Below are 22094 nucleotides of genomic sequence, written 5' to 3' on the forward strand. Positions count from 1 at the left end.
ATTCCAAGGTGATGTTAATTTGCAACCAAGATCAGGAAGCACTTAGAGGAACAGGTTAAAACACACCAGTAGGAAATAGACAAATTCACAATGTAGAATCTTATATATGATTACTGACCTGACTTCTTAAAAATATAAATTTCATGAAGAATAAAAAAAAGAAAAAATGAAAGGAAGGAAGGATGGGAAAAGGTAGGACACTGTTTCAGAATGAAACGGATTTAAGAAACATAAAAACAAAACACAATGTGAAAATCTGGAATGTATACTGGCCTGAAAAATATTAAAGGTAGTTCTAAATCCACTGGGAAAACATGCAGTTAAAAACAGCTCTAGATTTCAGTGGTTTACAAACAAACATTTATTTCTTGCTCAAGTCACTCAGGTTTCTGGCTTGGCTACTGCTATGCTCCAGGCAGATGTTCTGATTTATGTGTCTTCTTATTACAAAACTCAGTCAATGATTCAAAAGGCTTTTGCACCATAGGGGAACATCTTGCTGTTCACATTATGTTTGCTAAAGCAGCATAACAACAGAGTCAAATGCAAAGATTGCAGGACAGGGATGTATTATCTTCCCACAGGGAATGGAAAAGTGAATAATTCTGAACAATAATGCAATCTACTGCAACTGTTCATTAGTTGATATTAGGGAATTATTGTTAATTTTAGTGGCACAATAATGGTAGTGTGCTTAGGCAGGAGAATAACTTTATTTTTCGTTTTTAAATTTATTTTTAAAATTTACATCCAAGTTAATTAGCATATAGTGCAACAATGATTTCAGGAGTAGATTCCTTAATGCCCCTTACCCATTTAGTCCATCCCTCTCCCCAAACCCCTCCAGCAACCCTCAGTTTGTTCTCCATATTTATGAGTCTCTTCTGTTTTGTCCCTCTCCCTGTTTTTATATTATTTATGCTTCCTTTCCCTTATGTTCATCTGTTTTGTATCTTAAAGTCCTCATATGAGTGAACTCATATGGTATTTGTCTTTCTCTGACAGACTAATTTCACTTAGCATAATACCCTCTAGTTCTATCCACATAGTTGCAAATGGCAAGATTTCATTCTTTTTGATGGCTGAGTAATACTCCATTGTATATGTATATATATATATATACCTACATATACATTGTATATATAGGTATACATATATATACATTGTATATGTAGGTATATATATACATGTGTGTGTGCGCCGGTATATGTGTGTGTGTGTGTGTGTGTGTGTGTGTGTGTGTGTGTGTATATATATATATATATATATATATATATATATATACCACATCTTCTTTATCCATTCATCCATCGATGGACATTTGGGCTCTTTCCATACGTTGACTATTGTTGATAGCACTGTTATAAACATTGGGGTGCATGTGTCCCTTTGAAACAGCATACCTGTATCCCTTGGATAAATACCTAGTAGTGCAGTTGCTGGGTCGTAGGGTAGTTCTATTTTTAATTTTTTGAGGAACCAGCAGGAGAATAACTTTAATCTTAGAGGATACCTGAAGAAAAAGTGGCAAAATATTAACATTTACTGAATCTAGGTGTAGTCATATGGGTATTTATTATATTATTTTTTCTATTTTTCTACATATTATGCGTTGTGTCACCCAAAAAGATATGTTGAAGTACTAACCCAAGATACAGTGATGTAACTTTATTTGGAAATAGGGTCTTTGCAGATATAATCAATTAGGATGAGGTCACTAGGGTGGGGCCTTAATCCAATATGACCAGTGCCCATATGAAAAGAGAAAACAGAGGCACACAGAGGAAGACCACCAAGTAGAGAAGAAGCCAGAGATTTGAGTGATGCATCTATAAGCCAAGGAAGGCAAAGGATTGCCAGCCATCATCAGAAGCTAGAAGAGAGGCGTGGAAATGGGTGCCATCATTATTCCCATTTTAAAGATGTGGAAATTGAGTAGAGAGAGGTCCAGTAATTTGCCTAAGGTCACAGATCCAACAGGTGGTGATGCAAGAATTCCAAACCAGGGGTGCCTGACTGGCTCAGTTGGAGGGCATGCAACTCTTGATCATGAGGTTATGAGTTCAAATCCCACATTGGGCAAAAAGTGCACACACACACACACACACACACACACACACAAAGAATTCAAACCAAGCATTTTAAATACAAAGCCCATGCTCTTAGCTACTCCTCAGTATTATCTCCCCTTCTCTCTCTCTCTATCTTCATTCACCAGCTTTACAATAGTTACTGCCTGTGTCAACCCGGCAGAAATCAACCAATTCAGTACTTCACTGAGTCTTTAAATCAAAAGGTACATGAATCATCCAATCCCTTAATTCTCAAACATAATTTATTCATATACAGCCTTTGTGAATGTTGTCATTTCCATATATTACCTTAATTAGAAATATTTTTCTTTATGCCAATTCTCTTCATTTTAAATCTTTTTATTGGAAATGAACATACACGTGCAAAAGTACACAAAACATGATGTAATCAGTACTCAGTCAAGAAAGAGAACATTGTCAGTTTCCAGGAATCCATATCAATTATTATTACCTCTCCTTTCCAGAGCTAATGGCCTTCTTAACATCTATAACTTTTTTATGTTCATTTTTTAAAGTTATCTCTCTGCCCAACACGAGGCTCAAATTCACAATCCCAAGATGAAGAGTTGCATGCTCTACTGACAGGAAGCCAGGCACCACAGTTATGTTTGTTTTTGGACATTACATAAATGAAATCTTGCAGTACATATTCTTTGGCATCTGGTCTCTTTGGATCAACATTATGTTTGGAAGATTCAACCAAGTTGCAGAGTGTAACTGTAGTTCATTTATCTTCATTCTTCCATAGTATCCGATTGTATAACTATACCAGTTTATCCACGGTATTATTGAATAGATATTTAGATTGCTTCCATTTTGGGAGTGATTATGAAAAACACTACTCTGAACATTCTTGTACATGTCTTTTTGTGTACACATGCCTGAATTGGGTATATACCTAAGACTAGAATTTCTGTGTCATGGAGAATGCACCTGTTCACTTTTGGTAGATAATGTCATACTTTTTCCAAAGTGTTTTTACCAATTTCCATTTCTCCAAATAGTATGTGACTTGCTCCATATCCTCACCAACACTTGATATTGTTAGTTTTCAAAAAGATTATGCTGCATCATTCTAACTTATATGTAGTAGATCTTTCAAGGAGTATATTTCCATGATGATTAACAATGTTTAACATTTTTTCTTACACTTATTGGCCACCTGGATATCCTTTGTTGTGAAGTATGTGTTCAAGTCTTTTGCACAGTTTTTCACTCACTATTTAATACTTCAATTAAGTATTTGAAAGAGAAATTATTTGAAAGAGAAATTATCTGAAAGAGAAATTCTGTCATTACCATAAATGGAAAATTAGCATCACATGTCAACAATAGAGGGTGACAATATATTAAGATAAATGCAATTCCAGGATAATGCTCATGCTTTGTGGTAGGATTTTTTGTTTTCTTTTTCATTTTGCCAACAACGAAAAGGAAGCGCTGAACATTACCAGACATTCTCAAAGTCATTCACGAAGCTAGTTGCAAAACTTGATTTGATTCAGAGTTCCCTTTCCCTTCCAATGACTGATAAAAACCTGGAGAAGAAGGGACAGGTCAAAAGCCATAACAACTCTCCTGAGGTCTCCCCCAGGTTTATCAGTTAACACCAGGGACCATTCATTAAATATCTACTCTATGCCAGGTCCTATGGTCATATATTAGCCACATTGCTTTGGCTATCTGATTTATTCTGCACAGTTGTTCATTGAGGGTGGGTTTTCCAGTGTTGGTGTGTGGCTTCTACCCTTGATAGCTGGAGCTCCGCCATTATATCTATGTTCCAGGAAGGAAGAAGGACAAACGGGAAGATAGCAAAGCTCACACCTCCAAACCAAATCACGTCTCTTTATCAGGTTTTTACTAAAGCTGCACAACTTCTGTGTATATATTTTGAGCCTTCCTCATCTACAGTGGAGCCTGGGAAATGTAGTTCTTTTAGCTGGGCACTTGGCCATCTCCAATAATATAGGATCTTTCTTTCTTTTCAAAAAAGAAGGGAGAATGGTATTGCACGGACAACTGGAAGTTTCTGCCACAAAAGCCACTAGGGGTTATAAAGGGGTAGCCTAACAGGCCCTGCACCCTGAACTCTAACTCCCAGCCTGCTCCCCCTACCTCCCTCAGCCACTTTATAAAAAAAAAAAAAAAAAAAATCAGGGCACCTCAGTGACTCGGTTCAGTGTCTGAATCTTGATTTTGGCTCAGGTCATGATCTCAGAGTTGTGGGATCCAGCCTCACATCTGGAGTCTCAGGTCTGGGAGAGGAGCGGGTGGGGGGGGGTAGTGGGGGGAAGAGGGAGGAGGGGGAGGAGGGGAAGGAGGAAGAAGAGGAAAAGGAAAATGAAGGAGGAGGAGGAGGAAAAAAAGAAGGAGGAGGAGGATGAGAAGAAGAAGAGAAAGAGGAAGAGGAGGAGAGGAAAGAGAGGGCAAGGGGGAGGGGGCAAGTGGGAGGAGGAAGAGATGGGTGAGGAGGGGAGAAGGAGAGGAAGAGGAAGAGGAAGAAGGAGGTGGAGAAGAGAAAAAAGGAGAAGAAGGCAGAGAAAGAAAAAAAGAAACAGATGATTGGTTGGAAATTCCAGGGGAGATGTTACATTCTTCCCTCCCCATACTTCCCTCCACCACCTGCCTTGAGTTCCCCCACTTCCCATCCCCAGAATAGGTGGGGGAACTCGAAGCAGGTGGTGGAGGGAAGTATGGGGAGGGAAGTTGGGGGAAGCTTCAAAGGCAGACAAGAAAGGAGTACTAGTTCCTTACTTACTAGCTGGGGACCTGAAGAATTTTCCTGGTGCTATCACTGTAGCAGGATATCAGGAGAGTTACTTGGAGGTCCTGATAAGTATCCCTCTCTTGCTCCCCTTGAGTTTTGGGTATATGTGAATGTAGAGACCAGTGACTACACCATATTTGGAGGTTTCTGGAGCAGACTAGGCCAGTGTATGAGAAGGATCAGCAATGAGGTATGCCTGAAAAAATGACAGAGATACCTCACTGCAGTCCCCCTCAGCCTTTGTGCGTGTGTGTGGGGGGTCATCATCATCACTGGTTCCATAAGAAGCAGCTCAGAGGTTGGGGTAAGGGGGGGATAGGAACTGGGAATTGCCTTGAGCCCAATGGGCAGGTAAAAGTCATCCCTCCTATAGAGGGTCTGAATAGAGAGAGAGCTGGAAGGGCCAAGAGGAGCTATATGTTCCTCTCTAAGGATCCTTGGAAGATCATCCTGGTGCTAAAAATGGCCCCAGGATAACCATGCACCATGCCAATGTAGGAAGAGAGAAGACTTCCCACCACAAGGTGGAAGGTCAACTATGTAAAAAGGCCTCTGCTTTGCCTACACCCCAACCCAGCCCTCAAAGGGAATTAAATTTTGAAAAGAGGAGGGTGATGCAGAGGATCTCAGAACAAGATTGTGGCTCCCACCTCCATTCCAGGTTGTTGGAGTGGGACCAGAATGAAAGAGCAGGGTCTTCCACTCTAAGCCCCTTGAGTAATAAGCATGGCCTGTGCTGGGGGTGGGGTGGTGGGGGCACTTGTCACAAAAAGACAAATACTGTATGATTCTGGAAACTCGGTGAGGTATGTAGTCAAATTCATACAGAAAATAGAATGATTGTTGCTAGGGAATAAAGTGAGTGGGGTAAAGGGAGTTATTGTTTAATGGATAAAGGACTTCATTTTGTAAGATGAAAAGAGTTTGGAGATTGGTTGCACAACAGTGTGAGTGTATTTAACACTACTGAGATGTACACTTAAAATGTTAAGGTGGTAAATTTTATGTTATGCATATTTTGCCACAATTAAAAAAACCTAAAATCCTGCACACAACAGATATTTGTAACCTAACTGGACAATGATTTCTATTTTTAAAAATTTCTATTACTTAGAAGATCAGTTATCACTGAAGCTGACGAAATAAAAATAATTGCCTTTGGTGTGGAAGTCATATTCCAATTTTTCTTCCCTAATGCTGACTCATTTCATTTGTACCAAGAGCTACATTATGTAAATGAAATTCAGGGTGGAAGGGGGTAAGAAGAAGGAATAATTTGTCTCTAAAGTCTCCTTTTCTGTTCTAAACCACTCTAATCAAATTTCTGGCTGGGAGTAATGTATACACTTCCAGGAATAGACTGCCTAGCTCTATCATGGTTTTGAGGCAGATAAAAATATCACTACATACCAGGATTTACATGGGTGTAAAGTTTAGAACTATTATTCTAGAATAAATTCATGATTACCAGGGCCTTGAAATTGCTATAATATATTTGCTCTGTATTTTGATATGTAGCTTACATAGGTCAGAGTGAATGGATTTTATTTTAAATAGTCATTAATTATGTCTTTAAATGGACATGTTTTGTCAACTACCTCGTCTTTCTCTACTTAGTAGAAGTTCCGGAAGTCATGAGGATCTGGTCACTGGAGGGCTTAGAAAAAGACATTAGGAAAACAGAAAGGGGGAATTAGATGTATGTTTCCTAGTCCACTTGACCTTGTTACCACTTAATCCCACAAACTTACTCATTCATTAAACTAGTATTTCTTAATTTCCTACCATGTACCATGTTCACTGGGATGCAACAGCAAACAATACAGCTATGGTGCCTACACAATGGAGTTCACGGCAAGTTGAGGAAGACAGACCTTAAACAAAGAGTTTCACAAGTAACTGTTGGACTACATTGTGTTCAGTGTTGTGAAACACGTTGCAGGCCCTGCCCTGACTGGGCAGCTGAGCATGGTCCATGAAGTTTTATCTGAGGAAGCAGTATTTAAATTATGACCTGAATAATGAGATAAAAAGACAGCTTGCTTCATATGTTCCTGGAATTGTGGAATTGTTGAATTTAATGTTGAATAAACATTTTGCCAAAAGATTTTGCTTGTATAACATTTTGGAAAAGAATCCAGAGTAATATGAGTTTCCATACCATGGATCAGCCATTTAAAAAACACATATTGGGCACCTAAAATGTGTAAGGGCACTGGGCAAGGTACTGACTGGGAGGATATAATAAATAACAACAACAATAGTAATTTAAAAAAATGCTTTCTAAGTGTAAGAAACTTAAGAGTCTCCAAACCATAGTCTCATACATTATCCTATTTTTTCCCTTTCAATGAGTCTGTGGAAGGCAGAACAATAATTCTCTCCATAAGAAAGGAAACCAACTTTGTGGGAACTGTTTAAATGATTTGCCCAATGTCTCGTGGCTTCCAGAACCAGGATTAGAACCCAGTCCTTCTTTTTAAAAAAAAAATTTTAATGTTTACTTATTTTTGAGAGAGAGAGAATACAAGCAGGGGAGGGGCAGAGAAAGAGGGAGACACAGATCTGAAGCAGGCTCCAGGCTCTGAGCTGTCAGCACAGAGCCTGATGTGGGGCTCGAACCCACAAACTGTGAGATCATGACCTGAGCTGAAGTCAGACACTTAACTGACTGAGCCACCCAGGTGCCCCCTTAACTGACTGAGCCACCCAGGCGCCCCCTAGAACTCAGTCCTTCCAATGCCAAGTCTAAGTATTTTCCACTCTACCACCTTGCTTTGCTATGTTTTAAAGGAACAAACTAGATAGCTGTTGTTTTTGCCTGCCCAGCATCCCTCTTTCTGTCTTATGGCAATGGCATCCCAACTGTCTTTCCCCCACCAGACCATTTGGTTTATGTGGAGAATACCCTATCTGACATTTGTTCCAGGGTAAGCACATGGTCAAGACCATGCTAGTGTCTCAGTGTGAGTTAGAAAAAGGCCCCCTCTCCTGCAGACATAGTTGTGCACCGGGAAGAGGTTTGGTAAGTGTTTTCCACACTGGATTTAAACCTCTGCTTGTCCTCTCTGTAGTGACCAACCTGCACAAATATGATGACCTCATCAATAACTGAGACCTTACCAGTAAGGTTCAAAGATGTGCACCTAACCTAAGCCAGGTCATTGAGACAGTCTGACATTCTGCTAGAATGACTACGAAAATCAGGTTCTCTTCCTATTAGAAATGCTATACTGGTGATCACATTGCCTTCAAGACAAAAGAGGCTGCCCATTGATTAGGCCTATACAAAAGGAAAAAATCTGAAAAATACAGAAAACAACTTCTGATGACATTGAGTTGAGCATTGCGCTTAGAGCCAGTGCACAGAGTGCTGCTCCTAGACCCTTACAAGTTCCTGGAGAGCAGGGACCTTGCTTAATACTTTTCAAAGCTGTATCCTCTGGGCCTGCAATAGTGCCTGGCACATAAGAAGCAATCAATAAATAACTGCTGAAAGATTAAGCCAGTAAGTTCCTTTTTTGTATATGAACTTGGGTTTTTAGAAGCCTCAATTCATTGGGGGGTATAAATAAGTAACTTCTTTTTTCCCAATAACCGCTCTCTCACCTTCTCCTTTATTCATGGTTAGCAATTCCCTTAAAGAATCTTGGCCAGATCCCATACTTCCCAGTAGGTGAAATGTATTAATGTTGGTATTAAAACATTGGTCAAGAGCACTGTGCTCCTCCAAATGCAGGCCAACTCTCTCCCTCTCAGTCCTATTCTTCTATCAACTCAGTGCGAAGAGGTGATTATAGCAGGCCTGGTTCTGGCTTCTTTAGCAAGCCCTTCAGGGAGGTAGCTAGCTTAATAGGGGCTTATGAAACTTAGAGGTGGGCTACTTCACACTTAATGTTCTCAGCTTTGGGCCTTTGGTATAATTTAAGAACAACAGGAAAAATCACACCCAACATCTTATTTAGCAGTTTGAGTTGGATCAAAAGCAATTCACATAGGTGAGATGAACTTGAAAGAGAACAGGATGACCTTTGGATAAATTCAGGAGTATGAGTAATACATGCAAGGTAGACTGAGGTACGTGAGGAGACTGACAAAGAGATGGAACGTACGGAGTGGAAAACAAACTATAAGAGACAACATCAGACTTGAGGATATCAGGCACGAGGTAAGGACTTTAGCCTTGCTCTATCTAACAGTGTTTTAGGAAAATTAATCTGGCTATGGCATGAAGGGTACATGAAAGGAAAAAAAAAAAAAACCCAGGGGAAGCTAGGCCAACAGAGAATCTATTTTAACACTTCAGATATGCAGTGCTGACTAAAAGGAAGACAGGGATGAAGAAACAGAAAAGAATTTGGCATCCATAAAATGTTCTGAGGTCCTAAATCACAAAGATCTTTAATCCTTTTTAGAAAAGCCAAGGCATTAAGATATCTTGAAATAATTACAGATATTATTATTGATACAGAGACAGAATCATGTTCAATGAAGTATAAATTCCACCATATAACTAGGAGTTATTTATAGGGCTGCATCTTGAATGTTCCATAATGATTTGGCCCTGAATGGGCCATAAGTTGGTAGTGAGTTGATACAGGCAGATATATTTCAATTTATTTTTTTCCAGTGACTGGGCTGCTCTACTGAAGAAAAGAATTTGAAATCTTCATGCCTATCTAAAAGTGGAATCTGGAATGTGAACTGACTTTCTATATAGCTTACACTGTTACTCATTCTTAAGTGATGGAAATGAAAGGTAAAAGAAAATCCAGTAAGTAATTTGCTTAGGAAGGATTATTTCCTAATCTGAGTTCAATGAGATCTTCTTTTTCATTTTAACAAAGGAAAACAAAAACTGCATAAAAAATACTACTACCCATGCTTAATTTTTATTACTGGTTCTGGCTATTTGGGGATCAAAAGTGGTTCCTAGAACACTCATACACAGAATTTCACCTCTAAATATTTCTGACATAGCTTGCCTCTGTTTCTGTGGAGAAACATAACATTGGGAAGAGAATTCAAAGGATTTCAGAGACTGAACCACACTGCATCACTGACACTGCATGCATTTATACCATTTAAGGACATCTTTTCTCTCTGTGATATTTTGTTTATGAAGATCACTACTTAAGAACATGTTTTTAGGCAAAATCTCACAAATTATTTCCCCCTTTGACTCATCTTAGATGCAGTCTGGAAGTTACCTTCCTCTTTAAATTCCTACATTTAAAAGTACAATTCTGTAATTATAGATTTTTAGGATGAGTAACTGCAATATAAATTAGGATCAGAGTAACTCTCTATATAAATATAACCAAAGTATCTTCACTCCTGAACTATATTTAGGCTTTGTTTTATACATGTTTGAAGATGAACATCATCTTTTCCATTTCCACACTGAATTTGGGCCAGATTTATCTTCATTTTCCCAGTCAACAAGCTTAGAATCCAAAATTTGGAATCATCGTTGGCTCTTCTCTGTTTTCCTCTAATAATAATGGTTAAAATGTTTACTAGATGCCAGATTATTTATTGAACCCTTTACATAGAGCATTTAATAATATACTCCAAACAGTTCTCTTAGGTATATATTGTTGTTTATCCCCCATTTTATAGCCTTATAGAGATTAAATTATTTGCCCAAATCACATAGCTAGTAAATTGGCATAGCCAGGATAGAAAGCCAGAAATGTAATGCCAGAGTTTATGTTCTTAACCAATTTTTCTACAATGCCTCCTAATAACATCATAACATTGGTTTATAGATTTATCCATTCAATTACTTATTAATTTATTTATTCATTGCACAATACTTCTTAAACAGTCATTCTACAGACACTGTAGAAGTTGCTAGAAATTAAGAAAAGGTCCCTACACTAACAATTTCAGGAGAAAAACATGTTAACAAAAAATTAAAGTATATTACAAATGTTTAACAAATGCTATTTTCATTCCTTCTATCAATTTGGATGCTTCTTGTTGCAAATAACTAGGAGCCTGAATAATAGAAGCTTAAACAATACAAAAATTTACTTATATCCTATAGGGAAATTGAGTTTGGCAGTTCCAGGGCCCATGCAGTGGCTCAATGATGCCATCGGGATTGGAACACTTTTAATACTTCTGCTTTACTGTCCACACCATATCAGAGAGATCTCTCCTCATGTTCACAAAATGGCTGCCATAGTACCAGACACCACGTTCTCACACTATAACATCTAAAGTGGAAAGGAAGTGATGAACACAAAAAAACTTTCTTTGTACATCTGCTCTCTTTTCTACTAGGGAAAATGGTTTTCCTCAGAAGCATCCAATAGACTGCTCCTTATGTCTCAGTGGAGAACCTGGGTCACATGCTCACCTCTATACCAAGCTCAAGTAAGGGAACAGTATTTGGGACAGTGTCTTCTAAATAAAAGCAGGGTTTTGTTAGTAAGGAAAAAGGGAGAATGGTGGAAAAGTAGGCAATCGATAGTGTTTACCATATCCTTTTTCTAATATGAATGTCAAAACAGAGGTATATAGAAAGTGCTGTGAAAGAATAGATTAAAAAATATTTTATTCTGCCTATGAGATCTAGAGATAGCTTTTTAAAGGAATTGTACATTTCAGCTGAGTCTTGAAGGGTAGATGGAAGTGTACCAGACAAAGAACCAGGATCTCAGAATATCAGAGATAACAGACCTTAAAGAATATTAGAAAAAATTACACTGAACATGTACATCTCCTTCACAGTATTTTCCAATTCTGCCTCATTTCTTTCTATGACCTCTGCCTCTAGTCAAGTCAAAACCAACAGTGCTTGGGTCTCTTTGCTTTGGCCAATAGTGATTTTATGTGGTAGGAGGTCCAAGATAATAAAAATGCAAGAACCACATTTTTGCCAGCTGACCAAATGCTCTTTTGACCAAATAAGATAATAAAGGACACAGTATGTACACTGTGAGGGACCTCAAATATTTGTTCCTTTCCCAGCTACCTTTATTTCTCTTTCCATCTTTCTCTCTTATTAATTATCTTCCATTCTTATTTCAGAGAATGAAAAAATTGAAAAGCTAGAATTTTGATTCTTCTGATAGTAATAAAATAGAAACTATAGGATACCATGTGATAGAGACCAAGGAGCCTCGCTTTTCGCTCTTTATTCAGGACAAAAATTATGTTACTAATCCTTTCTTATGTAACAAATTATCCTAAAACTTAGTGGCTTAAAACAATCATAAGTATGTATTGTCTCACATGGTTTCTGTAAGTCTGGAATTCAGGAGTAGCCTAGCTGGGTGGTTTTGGCTCAGGGTCTTTCACAAGGTTGCAATTAACATGCCAGCTGGGTGTGTAGTCATCTGGAGGCTTGAATGGGACCAAATTATCCGCTTCCAACATAATTTACTTATGTGGCTGTTGGTGGGAAGTGGCAGTCCTCCCCACGTGGCCTCTTCATAGGGCTACTTGGTACATGGAGGCGGGCTTCAGTAGCAGACAAAACATAGATTGTTAGATGGAGTTAGGATAACTAAATATGAAGTGAACTCCAGTCCTTATTTCACATCACATACAAAGGAAAATCACACACAATAAAGACCTAAATATGAAAGGTAAGACTATAGGACTTAATGGAAGAAAATATAAAAGAATTCTTTGGAGAAACTTGAGGTGGGAAAATATTTTCATTTCCTTTCCCTTTTCTTTTTCCTTTTCCTTTTCCTTTTCCTTTCCTCTTCCCCTTTCCCTTCCCTTTCCTTTCCTTTATTTCTAGAGAAAGGGAGATAGTGTGTGAGTGGGGCAGAGGGGCGAAGGGAGGGAGAGAATCCCAAGCAGACTCCACACTCAGCATGGAATCCAAAGCAGGGCTCAATCCCACGACCCTGGGAACATGACCTGGGCCAAAATCAAGAGTCAGACACTCAAACAAATGAGCAACCCAGTTTCCCCAAGAAAATATTTCTTAAACAAGACCCTAAAAGCACAAATTATAGGGTAAAAAAATGATGGATGCAACTGCATTAAATTAAGGATTCCTGTTCAACAGAGGATATCAGAGATAAATGAACAGATGGGTCACACACAAGAAGATATTTGCAATGTCTGAAGATCAATAATAAATAAGGGACTCCTGTAGATCAACATGGAAAAAGCAGGGAACAACAATAAAATGATAAATGATTTGAATATGCATAGTTATTAATTGAGAAGGCCAAAAGACTAGTAAGCTTATGATGAGATGCTCAGCCTTTCTAATGATCAGAGAAGTGCAAATCGAAACAATAAGATACTTCTATACTCCAATAAGATTGGCAAAATTTGTTGAATAAAACTGGTAAAAAAGTAGAAAACAGGAAATCCTCGTGTGTGCCACTGTTATGAGTTTGAAGTCAAACAGACACCTGAGAGAGCAATCTGTTCATTAGTGAAGTGGTGTGTGTGCATTCCTAGAACCCAGAAATCCCACTCTTGGATGTGTCTGCACAGAAGATGTTGTACAGGTTTATGGGGGCATGTCCATGACAACACTGTTTGTGGTGGGAACTTGCCGGAGGCACCCTAGGAGTCCATCAGTAGAGCAATGCAGAGGTAACAAGTGCTTGACAGAATCCAGAATTCAGGAGCTCAGAACCAGATGTACCTATATGGTATGGACAGATATTTCTACAGATTTTTCTGCTTCCCAAGGGTAGAAAGTAGATCAGTAGTTTCCAGGAACTGGGGAAAGGAAAAATGGGGAGTAACTACTAATGGGTTTGAGGTTTCCTTTTGGGATAATGAAAATATGCCAGAATCAAATAGTGGTGATTGCTGCATACTAAAAAACATGTACTAAACATATTAAAAACGTACTAAAAACTACTAAATTGTACACTTAAAAAATAAGCTAAAAAATCAGTAAACACATCCACTGGAAAAAATACAGATAACCCAGAAGAAATTTTAAAAATTATGCTAAATGAAAAAAAGAAACAAATTGAGTCTGTATCTAAGATGATATGTGTAAATTAAAAAACAAACACATGTATCCACCAAACACTGTATATCACTCAATGATACATATGTAACCAAAGATACACTAACTACATTAAAGTGGGTGCCTGGGGGATGGGGGTGAGGGAAAACAGAATTGAAATGGGAATAGAAAATGGTGAATAAAGAAGTGTCATAAAATAATAAAATAAAACAGGAATAGGGACTTCAGTAGACAGACTAATGCCCCTCTAAAGACATCCATGTACTATCATCCTAGGAACATATAATTACATTACCTTATATGGCAAAAGGAACTTTGCAGATATGACTAAGTTAACGATTTAAAAACAGGGATATTATCGTAGATTATCTGGGTGAGCCCAATGTAATCATAAGGATACTTAAAAGATGGCAAAGGAAGATAAATGAGCCAGAGAAGATGATGTAATGATGGAAGGCAGGGGGCATGGAAGGTCAGAGTGATGCATTTGCTGGCTTTGAAGACGGAAGAGGTCCATGAGCCAAGAAATGTGGGCAGCCTCTCAACAGTGGGAAAATCAAGAAACAGATTCTTCCCTAGAGCCTCCAGAAGGAAAGCAGCCTTACTGACTTAGTTTTTGTCCCATGTGACCTACTTCAAATTTCTGACCTCCAGAACTATAAAGTAATAAATTTGTGTTGCTTTAAGTCATTAAATTTATGGCTCCAACAGCAATAGGAAATTTACACAGGGACTTGCCCATAGCAAAGTTAATACTCTGCTGGAACTACAGAGAATAATGAACTCAACTATCTGTACTAAAGTCCAAAAAGAAAAAAAAATGTCCGTCTCCCCCCATAAACAATTAGTACTTGGTTCATTCTGTATTTGTTCTAAGAATTAGCATGTGGTGGCAATTCTAAACCTTAAAAAATTCTAAAATTTTTTAAATGTAAGTTTAATCAAATTCATTTCACAATTTTGTAAGGATAAAAAGGTACCCCTTTCTCACCAGTTACTATGGATATTTGGTTCCTGTTTGTATTAACTGCTTGGGCTGCCATAACAAAAAACACAGGCTGGGTAGCTTAAAAAACAGACATTTATTTTCTCACAGTTCTGGAGGTTAGAAGTCCTAGATCAAGTTCTGGCAGGGTTCATTCTTGGTGAGAGCTCTCTTTCTGGCTTATAGGTAACTACCTTCTTGCTATGTTCTCATATGGCCTTTCCTAGGTGTGTTCTCAAAGAGGGTGGGCAAGAGAAGAGAGCTCTCTGGCTTCTCTTCTCATAAAGACACTAATCCTATTGGATCATAGTCCCAACCTTATGACCTCATTTAAATTTATTTAGTTCTGTAGAGACCCTATCTCCAATACAGCCACACTAGGAGTTAGGGCTTCAGCATTTGAATTTTGGGAGTCACAAACATTCAGTCTATAATACCGGTTTAGTGGATCCATTTTAAGTAATCTTCTTAGGACATTTTTGTGACCTTAGACAGTGTTGTTATTAATTTAAATTTTCTGTTAAAAAGATAAGCTGTATAGGGGCGCCTGGGTGGCTCAGTCGGTTAAGCGTCTGACTTCGGCTCAGGTCATGATCTCGTGGTCTGTGAGTTCGAGCCCCATGTCGGGCTCTGTGCTGAGAGCTCAGAGCCTGGAGCCTGCTTTGGATTCTGTGTCTTCTCCTCTCTCTGCCCACCCCCCCCCCATGTTCATTCTCTGTCTCTCTCTGTCTCTTAATAATAAATAATTTAAAATTTTTTTTTAAATTAAAAAAAAAAAGATAAGCTGTATAAGAGAAGAGAAATCATTTGTTTTATCTTCTGTTATGTTCCCAGTACCTAGTACAGAGCTTAGCACATTTTAGGGGTTCATTAAATATTTGCTGAATGAACAAGTTAATCAATCAGTGAATGGAAACTCTCCTTTAGGCTTTTAGTCAGTGACTGGTAGCAACCACAGAAAAGAACAGAGCTCAAAACGTTCTGCTGCATATTCTCTCTTATGAAAAGAGAAAAGAAATGGAAATGTATTAGTTTCCAAGGCTGTTTTAACAAAGTACTGCAAACTGGGTGGCTTAAAACAGTGGAAATTTTTTCTCTCATGGTTCTGGAGACTAGCACTTTGAAATCAAGATGGAGGCAGATTGATTCTTTCTGGAGGCTCTGTGGGAAAATCAGTTCAATACAGGACATTTCTCCAACGTAGGCATAGAGAAGGCCAACAGGGGCACCTGGATGGCTCAGTTGGTTGAGCCTCTAATTTTGGCTCAGGTCATGATCTCGTACTTTGTGAGTTTGAGCCCTGCACTGGGCTCTGTGCTGACAGCTTGGAGCCTGGAGCCTGCTTTGGATTCTGTGTCTCCCTCTCTCTCTGCCCCTGGCCCACTCACACTCTGTCTCTGTCCTCTCTTTCAAAAATAAATAGACATAAAAAACATTAAAAAATTTTTTTAAAAAGAAGACATAGAGAAGGTCAACAGACACATGAAAAGATGTTCAACATCACTCCTCATCAGGTGAATACAATTCAAAATTACAATGGAATATCATCTCACACCTGTCAGAATGACTAAAATAAAAAAACACAAGAAACAAGTGTTGGCAAGGATGTGAGAAAAAGGAAGTCTTTTACATTACTGGTGGGAATGCAAACTGGTGCAAACACTGTGGAAAACAGTATGGAGGTTCCTCAACAAGTTAAAAACAGAACTACCCTACCATCCAGTAATTGCACTACTGGGTATTTACCTAACAACAACAACAACAACAACAAAACAACAACAACAACAACAAACATGAATTCAAAGGGATATATCCACCCTTATGTTTCCTACAGATTTATTTACAATAGCCATATTATGGAAGCAGCCCTTAACCATCAACAGATGAAACAAAAAGGTGGTGTGTGTGTGTGTGTGTGTGTGTGTGTGTGTGTGTGTGTGTACACACACATAATGGAATATTATTCTTCCACAGAAAAGAATGAAATCTTGCCATTTTTAATGACATGAATGGAGCTACAGAGCATAATGCTAGGTAAAAAAGATAAATACCCTATGATTTCACTCATATGTGGAGTTTAAGAAACAAAACAAATGAGCAAAGAGAAAAAAAAGAAAGAAATAGAGACAAAACAAGAAACAGACTCTTAATTATAGAGAACAAACTGGTGGTTACCAGAGGGGAGGTGGGTGAGGGGATGGGTTAAACAGATGGTGGGGATTAAAGAGTACACTTCTCGTGATGAGCACTGTGTGATGTATGGAATTATTGAGTCACTACATTGTACACCTGAAAGTAATATAGCACTGTATATTAACTACACTGGAATTTAAAAATAACAGTAATTTTAAAATAATACATAAAAAATAAAATAATAAAATCAAATAATCTCTATTTTAAGTAAGCATGATTTCAGGGGAACCTTGGTGGCTCAGTCAGTTGAGTGTGTGACTCTTGATTTCAGCTCAGGTCATGATCTCAGAGTCATGGCATCAAGCCCTGCCTCAGGCTCCCTGCTGAACATGGAGCCTGCTTGGGATTTTCTCTCTCTCTCTCTCTCTCTCTCTCTCTCTCTTTCTGTCTCTCCCTGTCCCTCCCCAGATCACACATGCACTCTTTCTCTCTCTGTAAAATAAAGACAATTAAATTTAAAAATTTAAATAAAAAGTATGATTTCATATAAATTTCTATAAGTGTTTAAGTGCTCAGATAAATACATATTCAAAAATATGTGAGATTACATTTTATGAAATGTAATACAATTCATTAAATGTAAGTTCATTGAAACTATAAGGAGGACAAACTAACTCAACTACTGAATTTCAAATACATGTTTCCTTGTCCCAAGATGTAGCATTCCATAATATATTCCTTTAAGGTAAAGAAAAAGTTATTTAACTAAAGGATGAGACCATAAAAAAATAAAACAGATTGAAAGCAATAGTATGGGAAAAGGTATATGAAACAAACACTAACCATAAGAAAGCTGGAGAGGCTATATTAAAATAGACTTTAAGAAAATCACTAGAGGGGCATCTGGGTGGCTCAGTCAGTTAAGCATCTGACTTTTGGTTTCAGCTCATGTCATGATTTCATGGTTTGTGGGTCTGAGCCCCATGTCGGCTCCACACTGTCAGTGAAAAGCCTGCTTAAGGATTCTCTCTCTGCCCCTCCCCCACTCACATTCTCTTTCTCTCTCAAAATAAATAAATGTAAAGAATTTTTAAAAAATAAGAAAATCACTAGAGACAGAGAAGAATATTTCATAATGATAACAGGGTCAATTAATCAAAAAGATACAGCAATTCCAAATAGCACCTAGCAAGAGAACCCTGAAATATGTAAAGCAAAAATTGATAACTTTGAAAGGAGAAGCAGGCTATTCAGGAATTATAGTTGGATATTTCAATATTTCTCTCTCACTGACAATACTAATTCATAATACAACTAGACAGTAAATAAGAAAGGATATAGAATACTTGAGCAATACTATTAAACAACTAGAACACTCCACCCAGCAACAGTAGAATATACATTCTTTTCAAGTACACATGAAAGATTCTCTAGAATATATCACACGCTAGGTGAAGGAACAAATCACAATACATTTATAAGGACTGAAATCATACAAAATATGTTCTTTGGCCATAATGGAATTAAATTAGAAGCCAATAACAGAAGGAAATCTGGGAGATCTTTATATAGTTTGAAATTAAACAATATGCTTCTAAATAACTCATGGATCAAAGAAGAAATCACAAGAGAAATTGGAAAATATCTCTACTGCATGAACAAAAAATCGGGACATAGCAAAACTAATGGAACACAGGTAAAGCAGTACACAGAGGGAAATTTATAGCCTTAAATGCTTATATTAGGAAGGAAATGAGCTTTAAAATAACCTAAAAAAATTAACTAAGCTTTCAACTTAAGAAATTATAAAGGAAGAGCAAATCAAACCCAATGTAAGTAGAATGAAGGAAATAATAAAGACAATAGCAGAAATCAATTTTTCAAAAACCAGCAAAACAATAGACAAAATCAATGAAACTGACAGTTTTTTGAAAAGATCTATGGAATTGATAAAATTTTAGTAAAATGACTACAAAAAAAGAGAAGAGATACAAATTACCAAAATTAGGAATGAAAGAGAAACATTCTGAACCCTATAGAAATAAAAATATTACAACATAATATTATAAATTATAAACAACTTTATTTCAATAATTTGACACCTTAGTTGAAATGAGCAAATTTGCAGACAGAAATGACAAATTGACTCAAGATGAAATATAGAATCTGAATGGACCAATATCAAGCAAAGACATTACATTACTTAATTGAGTTACTAAACTACAGACCAATACCCTTCATGAATATAAATGTTAAAACTCTTAAAAGATCCAGTAAGGTATAAAAAGTATTATACATTATGACCAAGTAAGGTTTACCCAGATTAGCTTAACATTTGAATAGCACTTAATGTAATGCATATGTTTGCAGAATAAAGCAGGAGCCAGCAAACTACAGCCTGCAGACCAAATCTGGTGTCTTTTTTTCTGTAAATAAAGTTTTGTTGAAACATAATTATTCCCATTCATTTACATGTTGCCTATAATTGCTTTCATGCTACAAGAGCAGAGTTGATTGATTGCCACCGAGATCATACAGCTCACAACACCAAAAATACTTACTTTATGGTCCTTTCTGGAAAATGTTGCTGACTCTGGAATAAAGGAGTAAACAATATGATCATCTCAATAGATATAGAAAATGCATTTGATAAAATCCAACAAACATTCATGATAAAGCTCTCAACAAACTAGGAATAAAACATAACTTCTTTAATTTGATAAAAAGCAGCTACATAAAACCTACAACTAACATCATGCTTCAAGATGAAAGACAATGTTGGGGCGCCTGGGTGGCGCAGTCGGTTAAGCGTCCGACTTCAGCCAGGCCACGATCTCGCGGTCCGTGAGTTCGAGCCCCGCGTCAGGCTCTGGGCTGATGGCTCAGAGCCTGGAGCCTGTTTCCGATTCTGTGTCTCCCTCTCTCTCTGCCCCTCCCCCGTTCATGCTCTGTCTCTCTCTGTCCCAAAAATAAATAAACATTGAAAAAAAAAATTAAAAAAAAAAAAAAAAGATGAAAGACAATGCTTCCCCCCAATATTGGGTACAAAGCAAGGATGTCCACTCTTGCCACTTCTATTTAACACTGGACTGTAGCTTCTAGCCTGTGCAACAGGCAAGAAAATATGAATATAATATCAATATACAACCAACTAGAAATGAAATTAAGAAAATAATTATATTAACAACAGTTTAAAAAGTACTCAGGGATTTTAACAAAAGAAGTGCAGAACTGTAGACTGAAAGTTACAAGACATTGTAAAGAAAAATTAAAAAAAAAAAGAAAAAAAAAAAAGAAAAATTTAAGACCAAAATAAATGGAGATATGTCCCAAGTCTGCAAATTGGAAAACTCAATATTGTTAAGATATCTATTTTTCTCTGCAAGTGAATTACAGAGATTCAATGCAACAGGCTGTGTGTGTGTGTGTGTGTGGTGAAAATTGATAAGCTAATGTTAAAATCCATATGGAAATCCAAAAGACCAAAAATAGTTAATATGGTTTTTGAAAAGAACTAAGTTTGAGGACTTATTTGACTTAATTTCAAGATTTACCATAAAACTGTAATGATTAAGACAGTGTGGCATAATACTTCTAGAGAAAAACATGACAGAAAAACCTTTTTAACTTTGGTTTAGGCAAAGATTTCTTAGATATGATTAAAGGCATATTGATAGTTAGACTCCATCAAAGTTAAAAAACTTTTACTATTCAAAAGACATCATTAAGAATGAAAAAATGGGGTGCCTGGGTGGCTCAGTTGGTTAAGCATCTGACTCTTGATTTCAGCTCAGGTCATGATCTCACGGTTTGTAGTTAAAGCCCTGCATCAGGCTCTGCACTGACAGTGCAGAGCCTGGTTAGGATTCTCTCTCTCCCTCTCCCTCTGCCCCCCCCGCCGCTTGTGCTCTCTCTCTCTTTCTCAAAAGTAAATAAACATTTAAAAAAAAGAATGAAAAATAAGAAGAATGAAAAGAAGCCACAGAGTGGAAGAAAATATTTACAAACATATATCTAATAAAGACTCTGTATCCAGAATATATTAAGAATCCCTAAAAAAAAAAAAAAAAAAAAATCCCTAGGGGCTCCTGGGTGACTCAGTCAGTGTCGGACATTGGCTTAGGTCATGATCTTGCAGTTTGTGAGTTTAAGCCCCACAGTGGGCCCTGTGCCGACAGCTCAGAGCCTGGAGCCTGCTTCAGATTTTGTGTCTCCCTCTCTCTCTGCCTCTCCCCCTGCCACACTCTCTCTCCCTCTTTCTCAAAAATAAATAAACATTAAAAAAAATTTTTTTAATCCCTAAACATTAAGAAAACAGCCGAATATAAAAAAATGGACAAAACCACTTTAATAGACACTAGGCAATGAAGATGTATAGAATAGCAACTAAACACATGAAAAGATGTTCAGTGTCATTATTTATTGTGAAAATGTAATTTTAAATCACAGTTATTTACTATAACATACCCACTAGAGTGGCTAAAATTTAAATGACTCATGATACCACATGTTGGAGAAGAGGCAGAGAAAGTGAGACCCTTATGTTGTGAGTGCAAATTTAAAGTGGTACATTCATTTTGCAAAGCAGTTTGGCAGTTTTGTAAAAGTTTATACTTACCGCATAACCTAGCAAGTCTGTTCCTAGATGCCACAAATATTTGTATATGAATGGACATAATATTCACAGCATCAAAAACCTAGACATAATCAAATACCAATCAGCTATTGAATGGATAAGCAAGATGAGTGACAGACATCTTACAACAAAATATCTAAAGACAATTTGGTATTTCCGTATAATAGAATACTACTCTGCAAAAACAAACAAAAAAAAATGAACCACTAATACACTCAGCTTGGATGAACTTCAAAAACATTATGCTATGTTAAAGAAGACAAACAGATAAGCTTACATATGATATGATTCTATTTATATGAAATTTCTAGGAAAGGGAAAATTACAGAGACAGAAAGCACCTGGGGTTGGAGGTGGGGCAGAGTTTTTACTACAACTGGCAACAAGAAGAGTTTTTTGGGTTTCATTTCAGAACTTTCTTGAGTTGATAGAAGTGTTCTCAAACTAGATTGTATTTATGCTTACACAACTTTATCAATTCATTGAAACTGATCAAATTGTACACTTAATTG

At 37.3% G+C, this 22094-nt stretch overlaps 1 protein-coding gene across 2 annotated transcripts in view; it reads right to left on the reverse strand.

Annotated features, from left to right (window-relative positions):
- THG1L (tRNA-histidine guanylyltransferase 1 like) overlaps positions 1 to 22094 on the reverse strand; it is a 32607-nt gene that overhangs the window by 8203 nt on the left and 2310 nt on the right. Inside the window, exons 2-4 of one of the 2 annotated variants that reach the window (XM_047877566.1) lie at positions 21565 to 21643; positions 19508 to 19539; positions 1425 to 1513 (exon numbers count right to left, since the gene is read on the reverse strand). In XM_047877566.1, coding sequence (XP_047733522.1) covers positions 1425 to 1513; positions 19508 to 19539; positions 21565 to 21622 — 179 coding nt within the window. In that variant the 5' untranslated portion in view covers positions 21623 to 21643. The remainder of the gene's footprint in view (positions 1 to 1424; positions 1514 to 19507; positions 19540 to 21564; positions 21644 to 22094) is intronic. The other variant, XM_047877567.1, reaches the window with a different exon arrangement.

This window comes from Prionailurus viverrinus, chromosome A1, assembly GCF_022837055.1.
Source record: "Prionailurus viverrinus isolate Anna chromosome A1, UM_Priviv_1.0, whole genome shotgun sequence".
Taxonomy (NCBI): Eukaryota; Metazoa; Chordata; class Mammalia; order Carnivora; family Felidae; genus Prionailurus; species Prionailurus viverrinus.